The following is a 20,360-nucleotide window of genomic DNA, read 5'->3' on the forward strand; positions in this document are numbered from 1 at the left end:
TGAAGAGTGATCATCTTTATTCGTTATCTAACTAGCATTTGAGTATTCTTCAAGTACTGAAGAATCTCTCTTATAGCTTATATTATAATTTATCATGTTCTTGAGATATCTCTAAATTTTGGTAACACCTAACTAATGTTATTTGCTGGGCTTACTTGTATACCTACTTAACACCCCTACTGCATAAGTAATATCCGGACTTGTACAAGTCATGATATACATCAAACTTCTTGTCACTTGTGAATATTTCAACTATGATACTATCGAATCCTTATTCTTGACATAGTCAATTTTAAGGTTCAAGGAAGTTAAAGTCGGCTTACAATCATAGTGATTGAACCTTTTGAGAATCTTCTCATTATAATGAGACTGCAAGAGTAGGATTTATCCTTATTCTCTTTTAATCTTTATGCCTAGGATGACATCAGCTTCTCTCATATCTTTCATATCAAGTTTGCTTGATAGTAACTTCTTGGTTTCTAAGACTTGTTCTAAGTCTGAATCAAAGATCAATATATCATCTACATACAAACATATTATGACACCTTTGCCATTTAAATACTTGCTATATATATATTTATCCGATTCATTGATTTTGAATCCACTAGGAAGTATTACTTGATCAAATTTTCGATGTCATTGCTTTAGAGCTTGTTTAAGTTCATACAATGACTTTACAAGTTTACACACTTTATGCTATTATCCAGGTGCCACAAATCCTTCGAGTTATTTCATATACATCTCTTCATCTAACTCATCATTCAAAAATATAGTTTTAACATCCATTTGGTGGATTATCCATTTTTGGATTGATGCAATTGCAAGTAGTATTATGGTAACTATCCTTACAACTGGTGAGTATGTATCAAAATAATCAAGATCCTATTTTTGGGTGTAGCCTTTAGCTACCAATCTGACCTTGTAGTTGTCTACAATTATGTTGACTTCCAATTTCTTTTTGAAAATTCATTTACAAGCCACTGCTTGGAACCAGGAGGCAAATTCATCAGAACCTAAGTATTGTTTGGCAATATTGAGTCTATTTCATTATTGATTGTCTCTTTCCAAAATGATGTATCTTGTGATTTCACAATTTCATCATATGTTCTAGGATCATCTTTTGTATTAAAAAAGAAGACTATTTTGTTACTTAGTTCATTTCTTGTACCTTTAACAAGATAAGTAACAAAATCTGAACCAAATGATTTGACCTTCTTTGCCCTTTTTCTTCTTCTTAGCTCAATGACCTCATTTTGGTCATTTAAGTTAGCAACATCATTATTTCTCAAGTCATTGTTTATGTTCTTGGAAATAGAATTGAATCTTTGTTTATCAAAGATTGCATCTCTTGATTCTATGATCGTGTTGATTCCTATAAAATCATTGTGTTTACTTACCATGAACCTATATGCTTTGCTATTTTGTGCATAGCCTATAAAGATGCACTCTACACCTCTTTCTCTCAATTTTTTCTTTTTAGATTCATGAAGCCTCACAATGGCTCTACAACCCCATACTCTTAAGTGTTTGAGGGTAGGCTTCCTTTTGTGCCAAAGTTTATAAGGGGTATTAAACTTCTTTTATTTGGTACTCTATTAAGTATATAACAAGTTATAAGTATAGCTTCACTCTAAAATCCTTGACTAAGTCTTGTATTAGTCATCATGGAATTGACTATTTTCATTAATACCCTATTTTTCCTTTTGGCTATACCATTTTGTTGTTGTGTATAAGGTGTGGTCAACTCATGTTTGATACAAGTTGACTCAAAGAAATCTTTATCATAATATTCCCCACCTCTATCATCCTTAAACTTTTTATAGAGATGTTACTTGTAAGTTCAACTTCTTATTTATAAGATTTGAATATTTGCAAGACTTGATCTTTAAAGTACAACAAATAATCATGACAGAATCTTGTGCAATCATCTATAAATGTTACAAAATATTTGTTTCCTCCTAAAGTTGGAGTTGCATTCAAATCACATAAATCACTATGCACTAATTCCAACTTATTAGTTTTCTTTTCAATTTTTAGAAAATACATTCTGATTATTTTATTAAGCATACAAGTGTTGTATTTTCTATTATCATTTAATGCACATTTAGTCAAAAGATCTAATTTAATTATATCATAGATTCTTTTATAACGAACATGACCTAATCTAGAATGTCATAAAATAGTTGAAGACTCAGTCAAGTAAACAAAGGATGCATTCTTATTGATAGACATAACATTTAGCTTAAACATGTCATTACAAAAATAACCTTTCCCAACAAACATCCCACTCTTAGGAAGCATAAACTTATCAGCCTCAAAAATTAGTTTGAACCCAAACTTGTTCAAAAGACTACCCGATACAAGATTTTTCCTAACCTCAGGAATAAATAACACATTGGTTAAAGTTGTAACTTTTTCCGAAGTAAAATTTAGATCCATCTCCCCTATGCCCCTTGATCGGTATTGTTGAGGAGTTTCCCATATAGACAACAGAGTTTGGATCTTCAATTTCCTTCAAAGACTTGAAGAAGCTCTTATTCTTGCATATGTGTCGGGTGGCTCCCGAGTCAACTCACCATGTGAATTCTTCATCAACCATGTTGATTTTAGTGATCATGGCTACAAGTGTCTTCCCATCTTTGCCTTTGTTGTGGAAGTTTGGAGCATTTCCATTTTTCTTGAGAAGATGACACTCATACTTGTAGTGTCCCTCCTTCTTGCAATGATAACACTTACCTTTCCTTTTCTTGATTGTGCCATTGTCCTTGCCATAGAAAACTTTCTTCTTAAATTTGCTATTTTGACTTTCTTCTATGACATTCACTTAAGTGGTTGACTCCTCCTTTGATTGACGGTTTCCTGCTTTCTCAATTCTTCTTCAATACGAAGAGAGTTAGCTAAACTTTTAAGTGAGATCTCTTCCTTTTTATTCTTGAGATCTCTCTTGAAATCTTTCCAAGAAGTGGGAAGTTTATCGATCAAAACAATAACAGTTATTGTCTCATCCATAACCAAATTGTGTTAAGAAAAATGGTTTAACATTCTTTCTAATTCAGTGAATTATTGCATGATGGGTCTATTGTCCATCATTTTAAAATAGAAGAATGTCGAGACAAGAAATTTTTTACTTGTGGAGCCTTCTCTCATGTACCTTGCCTCGAGTTTTTCCCATAGCTTCTTGAAGGTTTCTACTGTATGATAGATGTCAAACAGGTTGTCCCCCATGACGTTCAAGATGTGACCTCTACGTATTTCGTCATTCGTCTCCCATTTTTGTTTTGCACGGAGTTTGTCTAATGTGTTCTCCTCCTCTCCTTCATGTGTTGGCTTTGGGCCGTTGAGCACATAAACCACCTTTAGGGCCACTAAGAGAAAATAACCCTCTTCTTCTAACGGATAAAGTTACCACCATTAAACCTATCAAGCTTAACTATACTAGATGTTAGGTCTTTCATAGCACTAGTCATTTTGGGGGTAGCATAAAGCCTTAAGATTGTTGGAGTATTATGATTATGATGCTAGTGCTAAAAAATAAGACCAATCTTGAACTCCAAATCGTGTTTCAAATTCTATCCTTAAGACTTTATTTAGTCTATAAATTATGCATCACAAAGATCAAATATCCTATAGGATTAGATAAAGCTAATTATCTATACTTTACACTCAGTAAGACAATTCAGAAAATAAAGAAAAAAGAGCAAGAATATGTTTCCTTTTCCATCCAACTTGGTCCTTTTATAGATAACCAAGCACATCATAATATTCAAATGGTCAAAAGTTACAATTTTTCCCAAAAATTGGGATTTTTCCAAAAGTTAAGACTTCTCCTTTAAGTCTTTTTATTTATTTAAAATATTCAAGACCACTCGACAAAGGCGGAATAAATCTATATAATTTTTTCCCTTCTAGAGTATACAAGTAGACCGTTCCAGAGGGACCACTGAACTGACAGCTCCATCTTTTGCTACTAACATGTCTCATCTGATAGCATCAAGTCACAGGACAACACAATAAAAAGAAGAGATAAAGTCGACTTCCAGCGTTGAAGTTCAAAGAAAAGTAGGGAAGTAACAGAAGTTTTGGAGCTGGAATCTCCCGTAACAATAACTAATACAACCATACAACTGGGGGGGGGGGGGTCAAATGCTGAATTATCAAATGGGCATTGAAGTTAACAAAGAGCGCCGAGGTGATTCCTGTCAGGAAAGAGCTTTCTGCACCTCATTGGTGAGTTCTTTGGGGGGCTTCTCGGCATGAAGATGACCAACAATGCCCTTTTCGAGTAGTAGTCGATAACCTAAAATGCACAAGAGGATACTCTGATCAGAAAACAAAATTGCTTATTAAAACCAAAAAGAAGGTTGAGCCCCAAAGCATCTCCAATGGGAGGTTTTTTAAAGAGGTATGTGAAATGAAAAAAAAAATACTCTCACCATTTGTAGTTTAAGAGCGATAGTGAAATTTCAAATATACTCTTTCATCTAGAAATTAACCATATGGGTGAGTCAATAATTAATGATGCACAAAAAAAAAAATGATAATGTAGAATCCATATAAAAAAAAAGTTAGGACATCTCCAATGTAGGTTTTTAAAGAGATTTGTGAAATGAAAAAGATGAAGAAAAAAGTTAAAAAGAGCATCTTGAATGTAAGATTTTTGGAGAGGTCTATGAAATTAAAAAGTTGAACAAAAAAAGCTAGAACCATTGCGGGCATGAGATTTGAGATTTTTAATTTAAAAGTAGTAGTCAAAATTCAAACATGTTTTTTTCTCGAAATTAACCATGTGAGTTAAGCCAATAATTAATTAACAATGAGGTTGGAGGTTTTTTTTATTGGGAAGAGAGTAACAAGTTTTTATGTCTAAGTTGTGACATATTGAAAATTATAAAAAAGTTCATTTAGAGTTGATGCCTTAACCATTAGGGCATCTCCAATGAGGGATTAAATTGTTGGGTTTAAAAAATAAACTTTTATTTTAAAATATATTACCATTGGGTGGCTTGGGTTTTTGGTTTAAATGAAAAACTTAGTTCAAAAATTAAGAACTAGGTTTTTACTAAATTTTTGTAGGCCCCATTAATATCTAGTCACAATGTTTGATTCTCTCTATATATTTTTTAAATTACAAGCTAAAATAATGGGCTAATAAACCTACTTTTTTAGGTTTACCATTGGTATGTCCTCAGTGAGTTTATAACTTTTGATGTGGGCAGATAATGTAACAAAAATAAACTTACTTTTTAGGTTTACCATTGGAGATTCCCTTATGAATGCAAGGTTTGAGGTTCGTAGTTTAAGAGCGATAGCGAAATTTCAAACCTGCTCTTTCATCTCAAAATTAACAATATGCGTGGGGTCAATAATTAATGATGCACAAAAAGTTGATAATGTAGGCTCTGCAAAAAAACTATAGAAAGGTTTTTTAGTTACGAAGAGAGTGATAGGTTTTTATGTTTTTGATGTGGCATATTAGAGACTACAAAAAAGTTTATAGAGAGCTCTAACCATTGGAGATATCCTTGAGAACATAAATCCTAGGGAATCATAAATCATAAATTTTCACTAAAAATTACAAAATAACTTTTAGCATCCTATAACATATACTATGAGGAAATATCCCATTTCATAACATAACATGATTGTTCAAGCACATCAGTTATGATTTGTTTTGTTAATTGAAACAAAATTACAAGACCTGACATGACAGTTGATCCGGTGATAAGAACGGGGGATCCTCGTCAGCGGGGGGTCAACGGCACGTGGAGGTCAAAGGTCAAGATAGTCAGCTCGGAGACTGGCCGACCGGACGGAACAGGCCTACCGACAGGGCCCTGCAGGCCGACAGGGCCTTGCAGGGGCAACACAGGCAGGAGCAGTCTTAGCCGAGCATATGACCGATGCAGGAGTAATATGCTTGCCGAGCGACCGATCCGCTCGGCCCTGGAACAGACAAGAACCTCAAGAGGACAAAGGAGACGGGATAACATCATCCTCGAGACATCTGCCGCCGACAAGCAGCAGAGTTGGCGGCCGAGCCGTACACAGAATCGTACGGTGGAAGCTTCCACCGTCACATCCGGGATATGCTCGGACGATTGCGGAATGGCGCAAGAGACACTTTTCTGACACAGGCTTGTTAAGGTATGTTTGGCGAAGCGTGCACGCGTCAGGAAACGTGCCCACGCTTCCCCGGGGTCCTATATAAAGACCCGAGACGTCGACGAAGGTATGCGCAACTAGTTACTGTAGCCACGTTACTCTGCCTCGTTCGTTGCCTGACTTGAGCGTCGGAGGGCCGTCGCCAGGGAACCCCTCTCGGCTCGGTTTCTTTGCAAGATCGTCGGAAAGCTACACCACCAGTCGGAGACAGCGGAGCATGCCACGTCCCAAGCGTCCGTCGACTCAGCGCTCGGACAGGATCAACAGTCATTGTCGTCTAGGGCATCTTCAATGGCTAGAGCTCTATATGAGATTTTTTTGTAGTCTCCAATATGCCACATCAAAAATATAAAAACCTACCATTCTCTCCGGAACCAAAAAACTTCTCTATAATTTTTTTATGGATCATACATTCTCAACTTTTTTTTGTGCATCATTAATTACTGACTCATCTTGTTAATTTTGAGATGAAAGAACAAGTTAAAAATTTCACTATTGTTCTTAAACTACAAACCTCAAATCTTACATCTATAATGGTTAGAGATTTTTTTTCCAGCTTTTATATTTTACCAACCTCTTTAAAAACCTCCCATTGGAGATGCCCTAAATCCTGTGTCAACAGTAGTAAACAGAGGAAGAAAAGGATGAGTTTAGATTGTTCTAAAGTAATAGATAATAGGCATTCCTAAGTGATAAATGAGAAATAAAATTGATAATAAGCTATAGTTGATAAATTGTTTTCTAGAGATGAGTATCTCATTGGTGCATTAGTATATAATAGCAGACTAAGTGACTTCTTAATTTATGAGAAACTGTGTAACAAATAGTAGAATCAAGGAGATGTTTTAATATTAAAAATGAAGAAGAGACCATACGGGTTCGGTTTGCCTATGAAAAGATTCAAGCTTTGATTTCAGGACTTCAGCTGTGTCATCTTTCTTCTTAATCAAGGGTTCTCCAGACACCTACAAAGCAAAATCAAGAAGTTATCATGTAATGATACTAAACGAGTCAGGTGCACAATGCTCTTAAAAGCGGAACTTAGGGTTGTAAATGAATCGGACGTTCGTGAATATGCTTGATGTTCGGCTTAATAAAAGTTTGTTTATGTTCGTTCAATACACACAAGATCAATTAAATGAACAAGTTTGAACAACTCATTAAATTAAATAAACAAGTTTGAACACATATGTGTTCAGCTCATTAATGTTCGTGAACAATATTTGTGAACCATGTTTATCAATAAAACTCTTATTCACATGCTAAATATAAAAAAAAAAAAGTTTCAAAATGAACAAATAAATTTGTATTATTAAGTTCAATAATCAACCAAACAAGTTCAAAATGTAAATGTTTCAAACAATCAAATAAGTTTGAATTGAGAACTCGATAACATCTAAACAAACCAAGATGTCAAGCTTGAACCAAGTTTAAGCTCATAAAAAATAAACCAAGTCAAGTTTGAACAATCATTTCAATAGTTTGGTTTATTTTAGGTTTGGCTCGGTTTGGTTACCTTATCAAATAAGTTTGAACACCACAAAACTCGGCTCGGCTCAGCTCGGCTCGGCTTGTTTACAACCCAAGCAAAAGGTAGAAAACATAATAGATACATACGACTACGGAGTGCAGTAAATGAACAAAGAGACTGTAAACAACTGAAATGCAAAAGGCAGGTTTAAGAATCTTGCACCCAAGTCTGCAAGATTCCATGATCTGAAATGTTTCAAAGATAAAACTAATTTTTTTAGGGCAAAAACTTCTCAGAAAGGGATGATGTGCAAATGTGCAGCATAAAGTTCTTCAAGTTGATAATTCTCAGATAAAAAGGGACCCAGAGATTTCTGAATATACAACTTGGATACGACAAACAACATAGAAATTGCCCCCATAAATCAATAAAAACATGTTTTCTAAGACAGAAAAGTAATGATCAACTCTGTTGATTGAGAAAATTGAGTCATCAAATAGGAAGGTCAAGCAGTTTAGGAGCAAGTTTTGGCAGCAATGATGAACATTTGAACATCCAGAATGCCCCTACTCATTCCAGCAAATTAATGGTTGATGAAGACCCTGAAGAGGACACATTAGATTTTCCAACTAATCTCAAACATCCGTATCGGCTGATCATGTAAATAAGAAGGCTATATAAGGATAAAAAACATAGATTAGACTAGAGGTTTCAAATAAGATGATCGGATCCAATAGATCTGATTGCTGTGAGCTTAAGAATTAGATAGAATATACAAATATCCAAACAATGTAAAATAAGTTGAAAGTAATCTAAAACAACTATATAATAAAAAAGAATGACAAGATAGTATCAAATTTGGTCCAAACTCCACAGAACTGACAACAGAAGAAAGCTTGTGGCAGAAGTAAAAAAAAAAGAAGAAGAAGATTGTGCTCGATGGAACTATAAGGTAATGATCTATCTATCTGCTTACATCATCGACACCAGGAACCTTTGGAGGAGCAAACTTTGTATGATAAGTCCTGCCACTAGATGGATGGATCCATCTCCCAGTAATTCTTTCCTCCAAAATGGCATCATCAATTGCAAAGTTCAGCACCTTGTCAATCTTGGCACCTTGTTTTGCCAGCATGCCATCGATCTGGGAAAAAAAGAGGAGATTGAAGGGGGATGGCTAAAACAGGAGATAGTGAAAAACATTAAAATTCTCTTCAGACAGTAAATCCAGCATTGCAGAAGAACACAAGGAATAATTACTTTTTCTGCTTGAACTACTGTCCTAGGGAATCATTCAAGAATGAAACCCTTCTGGCATGATGGCCTTTTTATGGCCTCATCAATAATCGCAACAACCAAATCCTCAGGAACAAGATCCCCCTGGTATATGAAGAGACAAAGAATCAATAAGTAACTAAAATAACTAAACTTTAACAATGGCAGTATGTAATATTAAAAGAGGTATACCTTATCCATAGCTTCTTTAGCTTTAATACCTAAAGGGGTTTTAGCAGCCACAGCAGCTCTCAACATGCCACCAGTTGCCAAATGACACAAGCAATATTCATCCTTAATAATAAGAGATTGGGTGCTCTTTCCAGAACCCAGGGGACCTGCATGTTAATATGCCATGAACAGGATCAAAAACTCAATCAAACTTTTTTCCAAGAAGAAAATGGAAAGCTTAATTTCAGCCTTAATTGAGCAGATCCAATAATTATTCTCCATGATCACAAATGCAAAGAGAAACAATAGTATAGCTAGTTGCTTTCAGAAGGATACTGAACAATATAAGGAAGAAGCTGTTGGAGCAACATCCCTTAGGTCAAGGTTGACCTGGTTGACCAAGCTTGAGTCTTGGTCATGGTTTCGATGTTTGACAATATATATAGATAATACATGGAGATTGTAGGGGCGATTGTTCATGTGGCGAGATTGTGAAGAAGAGTCAAGTAGGTCAAGGTGGATTGGATACTTGATGAGAAAACCCTGGTGAGTGAAGCCAGGTGAAAGTCCTAACTGGGAAGCTAGGCAGAAGGAAAGTCCTAGTGAGTGAAGCTAGGCAGAAGGAAATCCTGGTGAGTGAAGCCAGGTGAAAGACCTAGTGAGTGAAGTTAGGCAGAGAGAAAATCTTGGTGAGTGAAGTCAGGTGAAAGACTTAGTGAGTGAAGCTAGGCAGAGAGAAAATCCCGGTGAGTGAAGCCAGGCACAGGGAAAATCCAGATGGGTCAAGGTTGACTAGACATTTGGTGAAAGTCCAAGCAAGTCAAGGGATTGATCGGATACTTGGCACGAGGAGAAAAGTCCAAGTGGGTCAAAGGGATTGACCGGACACTGGTGAGCGAGTTTTAGCAGGTTAAGGGTGACCGGATGCTAGGCACGATGAACCAACAAGTCATGGTTGACCAGATGTTGGTTAAGGAGGCGTTAGACTTGATTTTAGGGAGAAATCATGAGCTGGATTGATCAGCCGATCGATTGGCTCATGCCAAATCGATCGGCCGATCGATTGGGCGAGTCTTCGCGACAACCTCCTCCCAATCGATCAGTGGATTGATTGGGACAATTGCGCGATCACACAGAACAGCTCTGGATCGATCGGTCGATCGATCCAAATACCCCAATCGATCAGTGGATCGATTGGGAGCTGCGATTTCGCACGATAAGCCCTAGATCGATCAGGCGATCGATCCAAAGCCTCCCCGATCGATTGGGAGCAATCCAATCGATCGGGATCCGACCGTTAGCGTCGATAAAAGCCGCAGGCGTTCGATTCCTTCGGTAGAGACTTTACGATTCATCTCCGATCCTCTCCAGCAGCTCTCCACACTTCTTCTCCACTCTACCGCCAGTTCTTGAAGAGTTCTTGGAGCAAGATTTGCTAGTGATCCAAGATCAAGAGGCGGGCAACAACAAGAAGTTAGGGTTAGGGTGTTCACTGCATAACGTGTAAGTTTTGCTTGTATTTTGTTTCCCTTTCCTTCTTCTTGTATTGAGAGTGTTGTAGGGCTTCTCCGCCTTTGGTAGTTACCATAAAAGAGTGTTATTCATAGTGGAGGGTGTGTGTGTGCGTGGATCCTTGGACTAGTCACCTCTTGTGAGGTGGATACCAAGTAAAATTCATTTGTTAGCGGTGTATGCTTTTGTTTCTTTGTATTTCCGCTGCACATCCTTGAAGAAACAAGCAACGAAGCACACGAGCACGCGACGAGCTATTCACCCCCCCCCCTCTAGCTACATTTTGGTTCCAACAGAAGCAAAGAATGTAGATGTCATTCTAACATTGAAAAATGGCAAAAAGACTAGAAATTTAAACCAAACGATAAGAACATCTCCTAATGTTCATTGAAGCTCCTGTGCAGTTAATTCCTCTTTTAGATCAACATGCAAATTTTAGAATTCAACCCAATAATGTGAAATATTTCTAGATTTAGAGAAATCTATTCAAAAGAAAGTATGAAATACATTCAAAAGTTATGGTACTAGTATTTTTTTTTTCCAACTTACCTAGTAGCCTTACTCATACATCTTAGCATTTCTGTCTGTGTTTAATTTTTTTAGTACATAGTTTCTTAATTGTTCAACACTCTAATCCATAAATGGTGCACTGTAATACAAATTTATAATTTTTTCTTCGAATCTAAGGAGCACAATGATCACACAAATCTCTAATACCTCCTACCCATTTTAGTCATCCATTCTTCTTTATCTGATTAATAATATTTTCATCAATATCTCAAACAAATTCTAACAAGTAAAATCAGCCTTTATTTAAAATATCTCATGGAGATTAAATTAATCAACCTAAACAGATCTAAAGAAAGAATTTCAGGTCCAAGAATTATGCATATGATAAGGCTGCTACAACATTCTTAAATGTATGGCCATTTATGGGATACCAACCTTCATTATTAAGAAACCTTGGAGTTTTATTTTAGAGCCACATAGAAGAAACTATGCATCCGACAATCAGGGGCAGAATTAGGATTTTGATTCAAAGGGAAACAATATCATATATTTAATAAAGTAAAAAAAATATAAAATCTTATAATAATAAAACACCACAAAATAATTAATAATTGTATTTATAGCCAATCAATTCATCTTATTGTTAATAATTCAATAATGTAAACATGCTCAAAAGAAATTGAGATCGCAATACAGCAACACACTTCGCTTTATTGTGAAAAAAAAGAGAGACATAATTATTGCATGATACAAGCATCATATTCAACGATAAAGCGTCCTGCCCCTAAGGCAATGGTGTAGCAGCAGAGTACCTTCTCAATTTCTAGGCATCTAAGGATCGAGTCCCAACCTCAGCGAATTAACGAATAAATTTCCCTTAATGAGCGGTTGACCTAAGAACGTTGTGCTGATGGGCCGCCTGTTAGTTGCAAGCGCTTCTCAATTTACCGTAGTGGCTAGTGGGAAACTTCCGTGGAGCTGGATTGGTCACCTCCAAGAATAGTCGGTGTAAAGTAGGTATCTGATGCCAACTAAAAAAAGAAAAGAAGATAAAGCGTCTTGCCGGAGTGCCACTTAGCAATGTATTGGTGGTGTAGCCCCTCGCCAACCGAAATCTCCCAGTGCCGCCAATGATGCTTCACTTACTGGCTCCCGTGAGCATTGCCCGACCCACTACTATGAGTGAACTGCCATTGTACTTTCCATCCAAAGAGACGAATTGAAGCTGGGCCGAGGCCCACTGGCTAAGGAGAAGCTATGCATCCGACAATCAAAGGCGGAGTTAGGATTTTGGTTCAGAGTGCAAAAATATTATTGATGGTATCCAGATTTATCCACGAGCATCCCAAGTCGTTAAAATCTTCTCCCAAGCAATCAATTTTCGGATACTATAGTAACTATGCTACAATACCCATAATATAACATCTTACTCTACATGCCATATTGTTCTCCCGAGCAATCCATTGCTCGAATGCTTCAGAAATATTGCTCGGCTGCTACAGTAATTCTGCTACAATAACATTGTTGCATGTCTTACTCCACAAGCCATATTGTTCTCCTGAGCAATCCATTGCTAGGTTGCTACAATAACTCTGCTGCAATAACATTGCGATAGTGTCTTACTCCACATGTCGTATTTTCTCCCGAGCAATCCATTGCTTGACTGCTACATCAACACTATTACAGTATCTCTGCTACAAAAACAGTGCTGCCACGGCAACCACTACAATATTATTATGCTATAGTACACCAGAAAATCAGTCTCATCTCCTCGAGCAATCCCAATTTCGAATACTACAGAAAGTGTACATACGAAGATATAATGTTCTCGATCAGTCTATTCTGCCGAACAATATCACCAAATGTCTCCGAACAATATACCCAAGTTCTCCAGAGTAATACAAATATATCTCACTAAGTAATTAGTTGAGTTTTGCTAAGCAGCGAAGTCTCCGAAGCTTCTAGTTGTGAATACATGGCAATCATTAAGTGGATAGGTAAGTAGTGTATGTTAGATCTGGTTACCTTGTTTCGTTCCTCTCGACACGCGGCGATCGAAAAATGGATAAGTGAGTAACGGATTGTTAGAGGTTGTGTCTTCACTCATATGGGACAAAGTGGGAAGGACGCGAAGGATCCAACATGGAGATGTCTTTCTGATAGCTATATAAGCACTAGGAGAGGTAAGGTATAGACAAGTTGGTTCTCTTCTTCTCGCAAGTGGAGGCGACCCTTTTCCATTAGCTTTCTTCTTCTTCATCTTCTTCTTTAGTCTTCTTTTTCTTCTTTCTTTCGTTGATCGATGACTAACTTGAGTGTCGGAGGGGTCATGCCGGCAAGCCGACCCTAGCTCTAATTCGTGTTACATCTCAGGATGCTTGGATCTCGCTAGGTAGGAGACCGATCTCACGTTTTGGAGATAGCATGAGCGAACAGAAAAAGAGACCATCAATCATATATTTAATAAAGTAAAAATATATAAAATCTTATAATAATAAAACACCACAAAATAATTATAATTATATTTATAGCCAATCAATCTGTCTTATTATTAATAATTCAATAATTTAAACATGCTCATAAGAAATTTAGATCGCAATACAGCAACACACTTCGCTTTATTGTGAAAAAAAAGAGAGACATAATTATTACACAATACAAGCAACGTACTCAACGATAAAGCATCCTGCCCCCGAGGCAATGTGTAGCAGCAGAGTGCCTTCTCAAATTCTCAGGCATATAAAGATCGAGTCTTAGCCTCAGCGAATTAACGGATGAATTTTCCTTAATGGACAGTTGACATAAGAATGCTGTGCTGATGGGTTGGTTACGCTTCTCGATTTACTGTAGTAGCCCGTGGGAAACTTCTGTGGAGCCAAATCGGTCATCTCTAAGATTAGTTGGTGTAAACTGGATACATGATGCTAACTAAAAAACAAAAAGATAAAGCGTCTTGCTGAAGTGCCACTTAGCAATGTATTGATGGTGTAGCCCCTCGCCAATTGAAACCTCCCAGTGTCGTGCTGATGATGCTTCACTTAGCGGCTCCCTCGAGCATTGCCCGCAAACTACCATTGTACTTTCCATCCGCAAAGATGAATTGAAGTTGGGTCGAGGCCCATTGGCTAAGGAGAAACTATACAATCAGGGGCGGAGTTAGGACTTTGATTCGGAGGGCAACAATATCATAGATTTAATAAAGTAAAAAAATATAAAATCTTATAATAACAAAACACCACAAAATAATTAATAATTGTATTTATAGCCAATCAATCCATCTTATTATTAATAATTCAATAATGTAAACACGCTCATAAGAAATTGAGCTCGCAATAAAGCAACACACTTCGCTTTATTGTGAAAAAAGGAGAGACATAATTATTGCACGATACAAGTACTCAACGATAAAGCATCCTGCCTCCGAGGCAATGGTGTAGCGGTAGAGTGTCTTCTCAATTTCTCAGGCATTTAAGGATCGAGTCTCAGTCTTAGCGAATTAACGGATGAATTTTCTTTAATGGACGGTTGACCTAAGAACACTTTGTTGATAGGCCGCCCGTTTGCTATAAGCGCTTCTCAAAGTGATAGGCCGCCCGTTTGTTGTAAGCGCTTCTCAATTTATCCTAACAGTCAGTAAGAAACTTACGTGGAGCCGGATCAGTCTTTTAAGATTAGTTGGTGTAAACTGAATACTTGATGGCAACTAAAAAAAGAAAGAGATAAAGCATGCTGCGGGAGTGCCACTTAGCAATGTATTGATGGTGTAGCCCCTCGCTAACCGAAACTTCCCAGTGCCGCGCTGATGATGCTTCACTTAGTGGCTCCCTCGAGCATTGCCCGACACACCAGTGTGAGCGAACTGCCATCGTACTTTCCATCAGAAAAGATGAATTGAAGCTGAGCAGGCCTCGGCCCGCTGGCTAAGCCACACCTCCCGAGCTATGCCTCAGCCCGTCCGATGAGCTTCGCGCTCGAGCCTTCTCTTATTTGGTCAACCGCAATGCTACCCAAGCCGCACGGGGGTTGCTGGTGGTGGAGTTCACAGAAAACACATGCTTCGAAGTCAGATCCCCTTGAAAAACTGGAAGGCGATTTAGCTTGCTGATTCCAACTCCCAAGAGTAAAATGGCCGATGTCTGGCGGTCGAATCCAGTTCAAAATGACATTTTTTTTCTTTTTCAGAAAGAAGACGGTACCTATAAGGATGAGTCGCTTCTCGGGCTTGGAGGCGCACTTCATGCGGCGGAGCAGCTCCGTCATCAGATCCAGCGAAGTAACGTCCTCGAGAACCACTTTCCCGCCGCTCGCCATCTCCGACGGCCGATCCAGTCTCGACGGCGACGATGAGGCGAATTTATCGATCCAACGTCGTCCAAGATTGCCCCATAGCTTCTTACCATCACCGTCCATTGAAAGTGAGGTACTAACGTGACCGTTCGATTTGAATGGTCAGAAGTAGAGAGAGTGAGATTAACAGTTGCACCGCCACAGACAATTAATTTTTGTGAATAATCAATCCTTTAGCCCATTATTTATAAAATTTATCAAATAGGTCCTTCATTTAGATTATCATAACTCATAAGAGCACGTGGTCTCAAATGTATTTATTATACTCTTTTTATATTACTTGATTTATTTTTCACTATTTAAAATAAAAAACCATTCAAAATATTTATGTGTAAATCTGATAATTGGTAATGGAGGATTGTAATCAATTGGACAAGATATATAGTTGATAATTAATAGGGGTGGATTTCTCATTAATTTGGATCTAAAGCTACTTTGGAATACTTTATATTAGGAGTATCAAAAATAAATCCGACCCATCGATTCAATCTGAGTCGACCTTAAGAATATCTTATTCAAATAGATTTTCAAGTTCGAATCAAAAATTAATAGGGGTGGATTTTCCATTAATTTGGATCTAAATCTACTTTGGAATCATTTAGATTAAGAGTGTCAAAAATAAATATGACTCTTTCAATCCCTCGAGTAGATCCTAAAAATAATAGGTTTATATAGGAGATTTTTTAGTTTGAATTGAGTTTGAATTGAAAGATTTTTAGATTATGTTAGGATCAAGTTGGATTAGGATTGATTAAGATTGATCCAAATTTAAGATTTAGTAGATTTTTTTTTAGGTTAAATTAAATTTTATTATAAAAATTAAGATACTTTTAAACCCACTTTGAGATACTTTATATTAGGTTTAACTTTTTTTTAAGGTTAAATTTGGATCTAAACCCATTTTGAAATACTTTATATTAGGAGTATCAAAAATAAATCCGACCCATCAATCCAATCCAAGTCGACCCTAAGCAATGATGGATTCAGACAAAAAAAAGAAGAGGGTGTTCAAAGAAGGGAGCGACCGGAGCTTGTCTTCATTCTCACTGTCCCTCGAACTACAATATACTGGTGAAATTTTTCAGGAGCAAGGGGGTGCTCAAGCACACTCCACTCCCCCCTAGATCTACCACTGATCCTAAGAATATCATATTCAAATTAAAGATTTTTAAGTTCGAATAAAAAATTAATAAGGGTGGATTTCTCATTAATTTGGATCTAAACCTACTTTAGAATTACTCTAGATTAAGAGTGTCAAAAATAAATTTGACCCCTTGAATCCCTCGATCATAAGAGTACTAGGTTCAAATAAGAGATTTTTTATTTTGAATTGAAAGATTTTTAGATTATGTTAAGATGGTTAGGATTGACCGAGATTGATCCAAATTTAAGATTTAATAGATTTTTTAAGTTAAATTAAAATTTATTATAAAAATTAAGATACTTTTATTTACATTAACATCAAGATTAGTATAATAATAATAATAATAATAATAATATATTAAGATAAAAATAAAAAATTATTTTTAAAAATTAAAAAAAGAATCTTTTTAATCAAATTGACCGGCTTTAGGATTTTCAGATAGTGTTTGAGTGCATCCTTGCTTCAACTCTATCTGAACCATCTAAATTGACATCCCTATTTTATTGTCGGCCGAGTGATAAAAAAGGAAGAATATCCATGAGTTGTTTTAGCGGCCCTACATCGCTTGGAATTGGATCCTTCCAACCTCACACTAGGCCTAAGATACCAGCCAACATTCTTGTTTGTTCCTGGTGTATTCCTTTCGAGAAACTAGCAAGTTTAGGCCTTTTGACAAACTTGTTTTATGTGCTATGTGAAAATGGCGTGTATTAGGATGGTAGAAGATCCAACTAGCCTTTGTTCTTTGCTTGGTTTTGTATGACCACCTCTTTACTTCTCCATGGCATTTCTTCGGGCGAAGGCCTTCGGACGATAGCTCCTTCAAGAAAGGCGAGCATGCTCCGGTTCAGAAAGATGTCGATGAGGCAGACACGGCGCGATATAGAAAAACACCTTACCTAGCACAAAGAGAGATTGTTAAAATGGTTTTGAAAGGGAGGAGAAGGTCTAAGCTAATGACCTTTCCTCACCACCAACTTTCTACCAAAATTGAGCATCAATGATAAAAAAAAGATACATATAAATGAACTAGATACAATTCCAGAAGGAAGCATACCATATCAATAGGAGGAACCATCAAGCATAATGAATTTTCTTTTAACAATGATTTTCCTTGGATCCTTTTTGAACAAAACAGACACTGTCTTATTCCTCTTATCATGTCTCTAAGTCCAACTCGATTGTTTGGTGAATTCTAGAGCACACTGAGGGTCTTCTTCTTTCCCTAAAACACTCACTTGTAAGTTTCTAATCTTTTAATATGCCCTGTTCCAATCGTTTTGCAAGTATCTTCCAGCATAGAAGTTGTCGGCTGTTGCAGCATTAAATCCACTGGCGTTAATGGCGTCATCGAACATTGAATGCCTTGGAGCCTTCATGGCCAGAGAGTGAGGCAAGCTCCATGATTAATTGCAGTTGTTGGCACTGGTGAGCTCGTAGAAGCCACAGCCCACCACATTAATTTGCCCTGGCATTGCGTGGAGATGGTTGAGGAGGTTTGCTTTGCGAGCGTCCCTTCCCTCCACCATTTTATCTACTTCGCATTTTTTTTTCCTTCTCATTTCATAAGCAGAATTAAATTCCATGAGAGCCTGCTCATGAATGCCCACCCACTGGAAGCAATTCATTACTCCATGAGAGTTAATACACTGTAGTTTCACAAGTATGCAGCTGACCTGGAGAAATTAAATCACTATGAGATGCAGATCATTAGCTTGAATCTTACATAGATCTCGAATTTTGGTGAGCATGGAAGAGTAAGATTTTGGTGGTTCATACATGGGATGAACTGAGCATGCAGCATGGGATCCTCTCCAACTCTGATTCTATCTGTAAAAAATTCATGTCCCAAAGTTGATTAGGTGGTAAACGAGCCAAACCGAGCCAAGCTTCGTGGTGCTCAAATTTATTTGATAAGGTAACCGAGCTAAACTAAGCTGAGTCTAAAATGAATCAAATCGTTGAAATGGTTATTCAAACTTGACTTAGTTTCTTTTTTACAAGCAAACTCTCAGTTCAAGCTTGTTTTACCTGTTTGATTGATTATTAAGCTTGATAATACAAGTTTATTTGTTCATTTTAAAAGTTTTTTTTATTTACCAAATTGATGAGAGTTTTATTGATGAACATTGTTCACAAACTTTGTTTACGAATAGTTCACTGTCCTTATTCATGAATATTAATGAGCTAAACACATATGTGTTTAAGCTTATTCATTTAGTTTAATGAACTATTCGAACTTGTTCAATTAATTAACTTAATGTGTATTGAACGAACATAAATAAGTTCTTACTAAATAGAATATAAAACTTACTCATGAACGTTTGGTTCATTTACGGCCCTAAAGCCGATCTCAATCTACACAACAGCTCAAGTACAATTATTGAAGATGATCCCGTATCTAGTGGGCGTTCGTACAGGGAGGTCTTAAATGGAGAGGTTTGAAGCAATTTAAGGTGACCTTCCAGTCTACAGTCTACTTTAAATGCACAGGGCTGCTCTCCTCTTAATGGCGTTGGATGAATCCACTTTAAGAACCCTATTTACTCTCCACACACGACCTTGCATGATCCCATCAATCAATCTTTGCACACTATCTGTTCCTCCAAGTTTACCATCTCACCCACTCAATCTCTATATATATATCGTCCACACTAAGTATATGAACACATGAAAGCTTAAGAGTGAAGGAGGAGGAAGAGGTATTACTTGGATCAAACTGGCCATGGAGCACACAGAGCTTTCACTTGGCCCACCTCGATCGATGTCGCGAAAGGAATTGGATCTGAGAAAGCAACAACTGACATGGAGTAGTGATCCAGTGAGCCAAAGTAGCAACATTGATCTCCAGCTCAATGATCCTCTGCCACTGGATTGGGAGCAGTGCTTGGACTTGCAAGTGAGTTAGTTTGAGTTCAAAACTTCTTGAGTACATGAAATAGGATATAGCAAGTATATCTAACTTTGTGTATGTAAGCCAATCAATCTGTGGCAGTCAGGGAAGATGTATTACCTGAACAGGAAGACGATGAAGAAGACCTGGGAGAGGCCCAAGGAGCGAAGCATGGAGTTGGATCTCAATGTTTTGGCATTTCCGGGCTCGGAAGGGAAGGCCAATTGCGCAGCTCCGGAGATGAAGCAGTGCAGTTCAAGCGGTAACATGGTGGCATTAGTTTGTGTGAATTGCCATCTTCTTGTCATGCTGTGCAAGTCGTCACCATTGTGTCCAAATTGCAAGTACCTGCACATGCTGCCACCACAAGATGCACCTACTTACCACAACCTGGATCAGACTTCCAAGTCCTTGGAAACCCTCAGCCTCCTCCATTGATTGAGTTTAGACACTGTAAAACTATGTAACATGTTGCGAGCATGAATCCAAAACTATGCATGTAGGTAGTAAGTAGTTAAGAAGATGAATGTAGTAGTCCAAATTGCAACAATTCACAGTTGTTGAGTAGAATTCAGGAGATATATTCATCATAGGCAAGCTAAAAGCTAATTCTATTTGTCTAACTGAAGATAACTTACAAAGAACAATCTTAGGTTGCGATGATAACTATTCTATGCATTTGCTTGAAACAAAACTTGATTATTTTTTTTTTTTGTAAATCAAGTTGGTTTCATCATTTGGCATAGTATATCAGTACAATACAGAAACTTGTCCTAGGATAAACCCTCATTTTCTTGAAGAATAATTTCCTGTAAAATAAAAAAAAATGATAAAATTTTATGTGTGCTATTTCACTTACCAATTTTATGGAAAAT

General features: G+C 37.2%; 1 protein-coding gene, 1 long non-coding RNA gene and 1 pseudogene across 5 annotated transcripts; 1 reads left to right on the forward strand and 2 right to left on the reverse strand.

Annotated features, from left to right (window-relative positions):
• Positions 1–4,185: 4,185 nt before the first annotated feature.
• On the reverse strand, positions 4,186–15,472 carry LOC122044417 (annotated as a pseudogene).
• A 1,583-nt stretch (positions 15,473–17,055) lies between these two features.
• On the reverse strand, positions 17,056–19,742 carry LOC122040772. Of its 3 annotated transcripts, none has more exons than XR_006128723.1 (5): positions 19,606–19,742; positions 19,302–19,484; positions 18,372–18,422; positions 17,650–18,268; positions 17,056–17,491 (listed from the first exon to the last, which is right to left on the reverse strand). It is a non-coding gene; the product is annotated as an uncharacterized LOC122040772 (long non-coding RNA). The 3 variants fall into 3 exon arrangements; XR_006128724.1 differs by having other exon boundaries at positions 17,056–17,486; positions 19,302–19,516; positions 19,606–19,715; XR_006128722.1 differs by having other exon boundaries at positions 19,302–19,516; positions 19,606–19,715.
• Positions 19,308–20,039, forward strand: LOC122040771. 2 transcript variants are annotated; one of them, XM_042600202.1, is made up of 2 exons: positions 19,308–19,491; positions 19,570–20,039. In XM_042600202.1, the coding sequence occupies exons 1-2, from the start codon at positions 19,318–19,320 to the stop codon at positions 19,921–19,923; spliced, it is 528 nt and encodes a 175-aa protein (XP_042456136.1). In that variant the 5' UTR covers positions 19,308–19,317; the 3' UTR covers positions 19,924–20,039. The 2 variants fall into 2 exon arrangements, with proteins under 2 accessions (XP_042456136.1, XP_042456137.1); XM_042600203.1 differs by having other exon boundaries at positions 19,318–19,491; positions 19,588–20,039.
• Positions 20,040–20,360: the final 321 nt, after the last annotated feature.

This window comes from Zingiber officinale, chromosome 2A, assembly GCF_018446385.1.
Source record: "Zingiber officinale cultivar Zhangliang chromosome 2A, Zo_v1.1, whole genome shotgun sequence".
NCBI classification, from domain to species: Eukaryota; Viridiplantae; Streptophyta; class Magnoliopsida; order Zingiberales; family Zingiberaceae; genus Zingiber; species Zingiber officinale.

What these genes read in the sequence shown, in the direction of transcription:
- LOC122040771 (XM_042600202.1), top strand. Translation starts at nt 19,318, where the DNA reads ATGGAGCACACAGAGCTTTCACTTGGCCCACCTCGATCGATGTCGCGA. An exon ending in AGCAGTGCTTGGACTTGCAA is followed by an intron (nt 19,492 to 19,569) that starts GTGAGTTAGTTT and finishes TGTGTATGTAAG; the next exon opens with CCAATCAATCTGTGGCAGTC.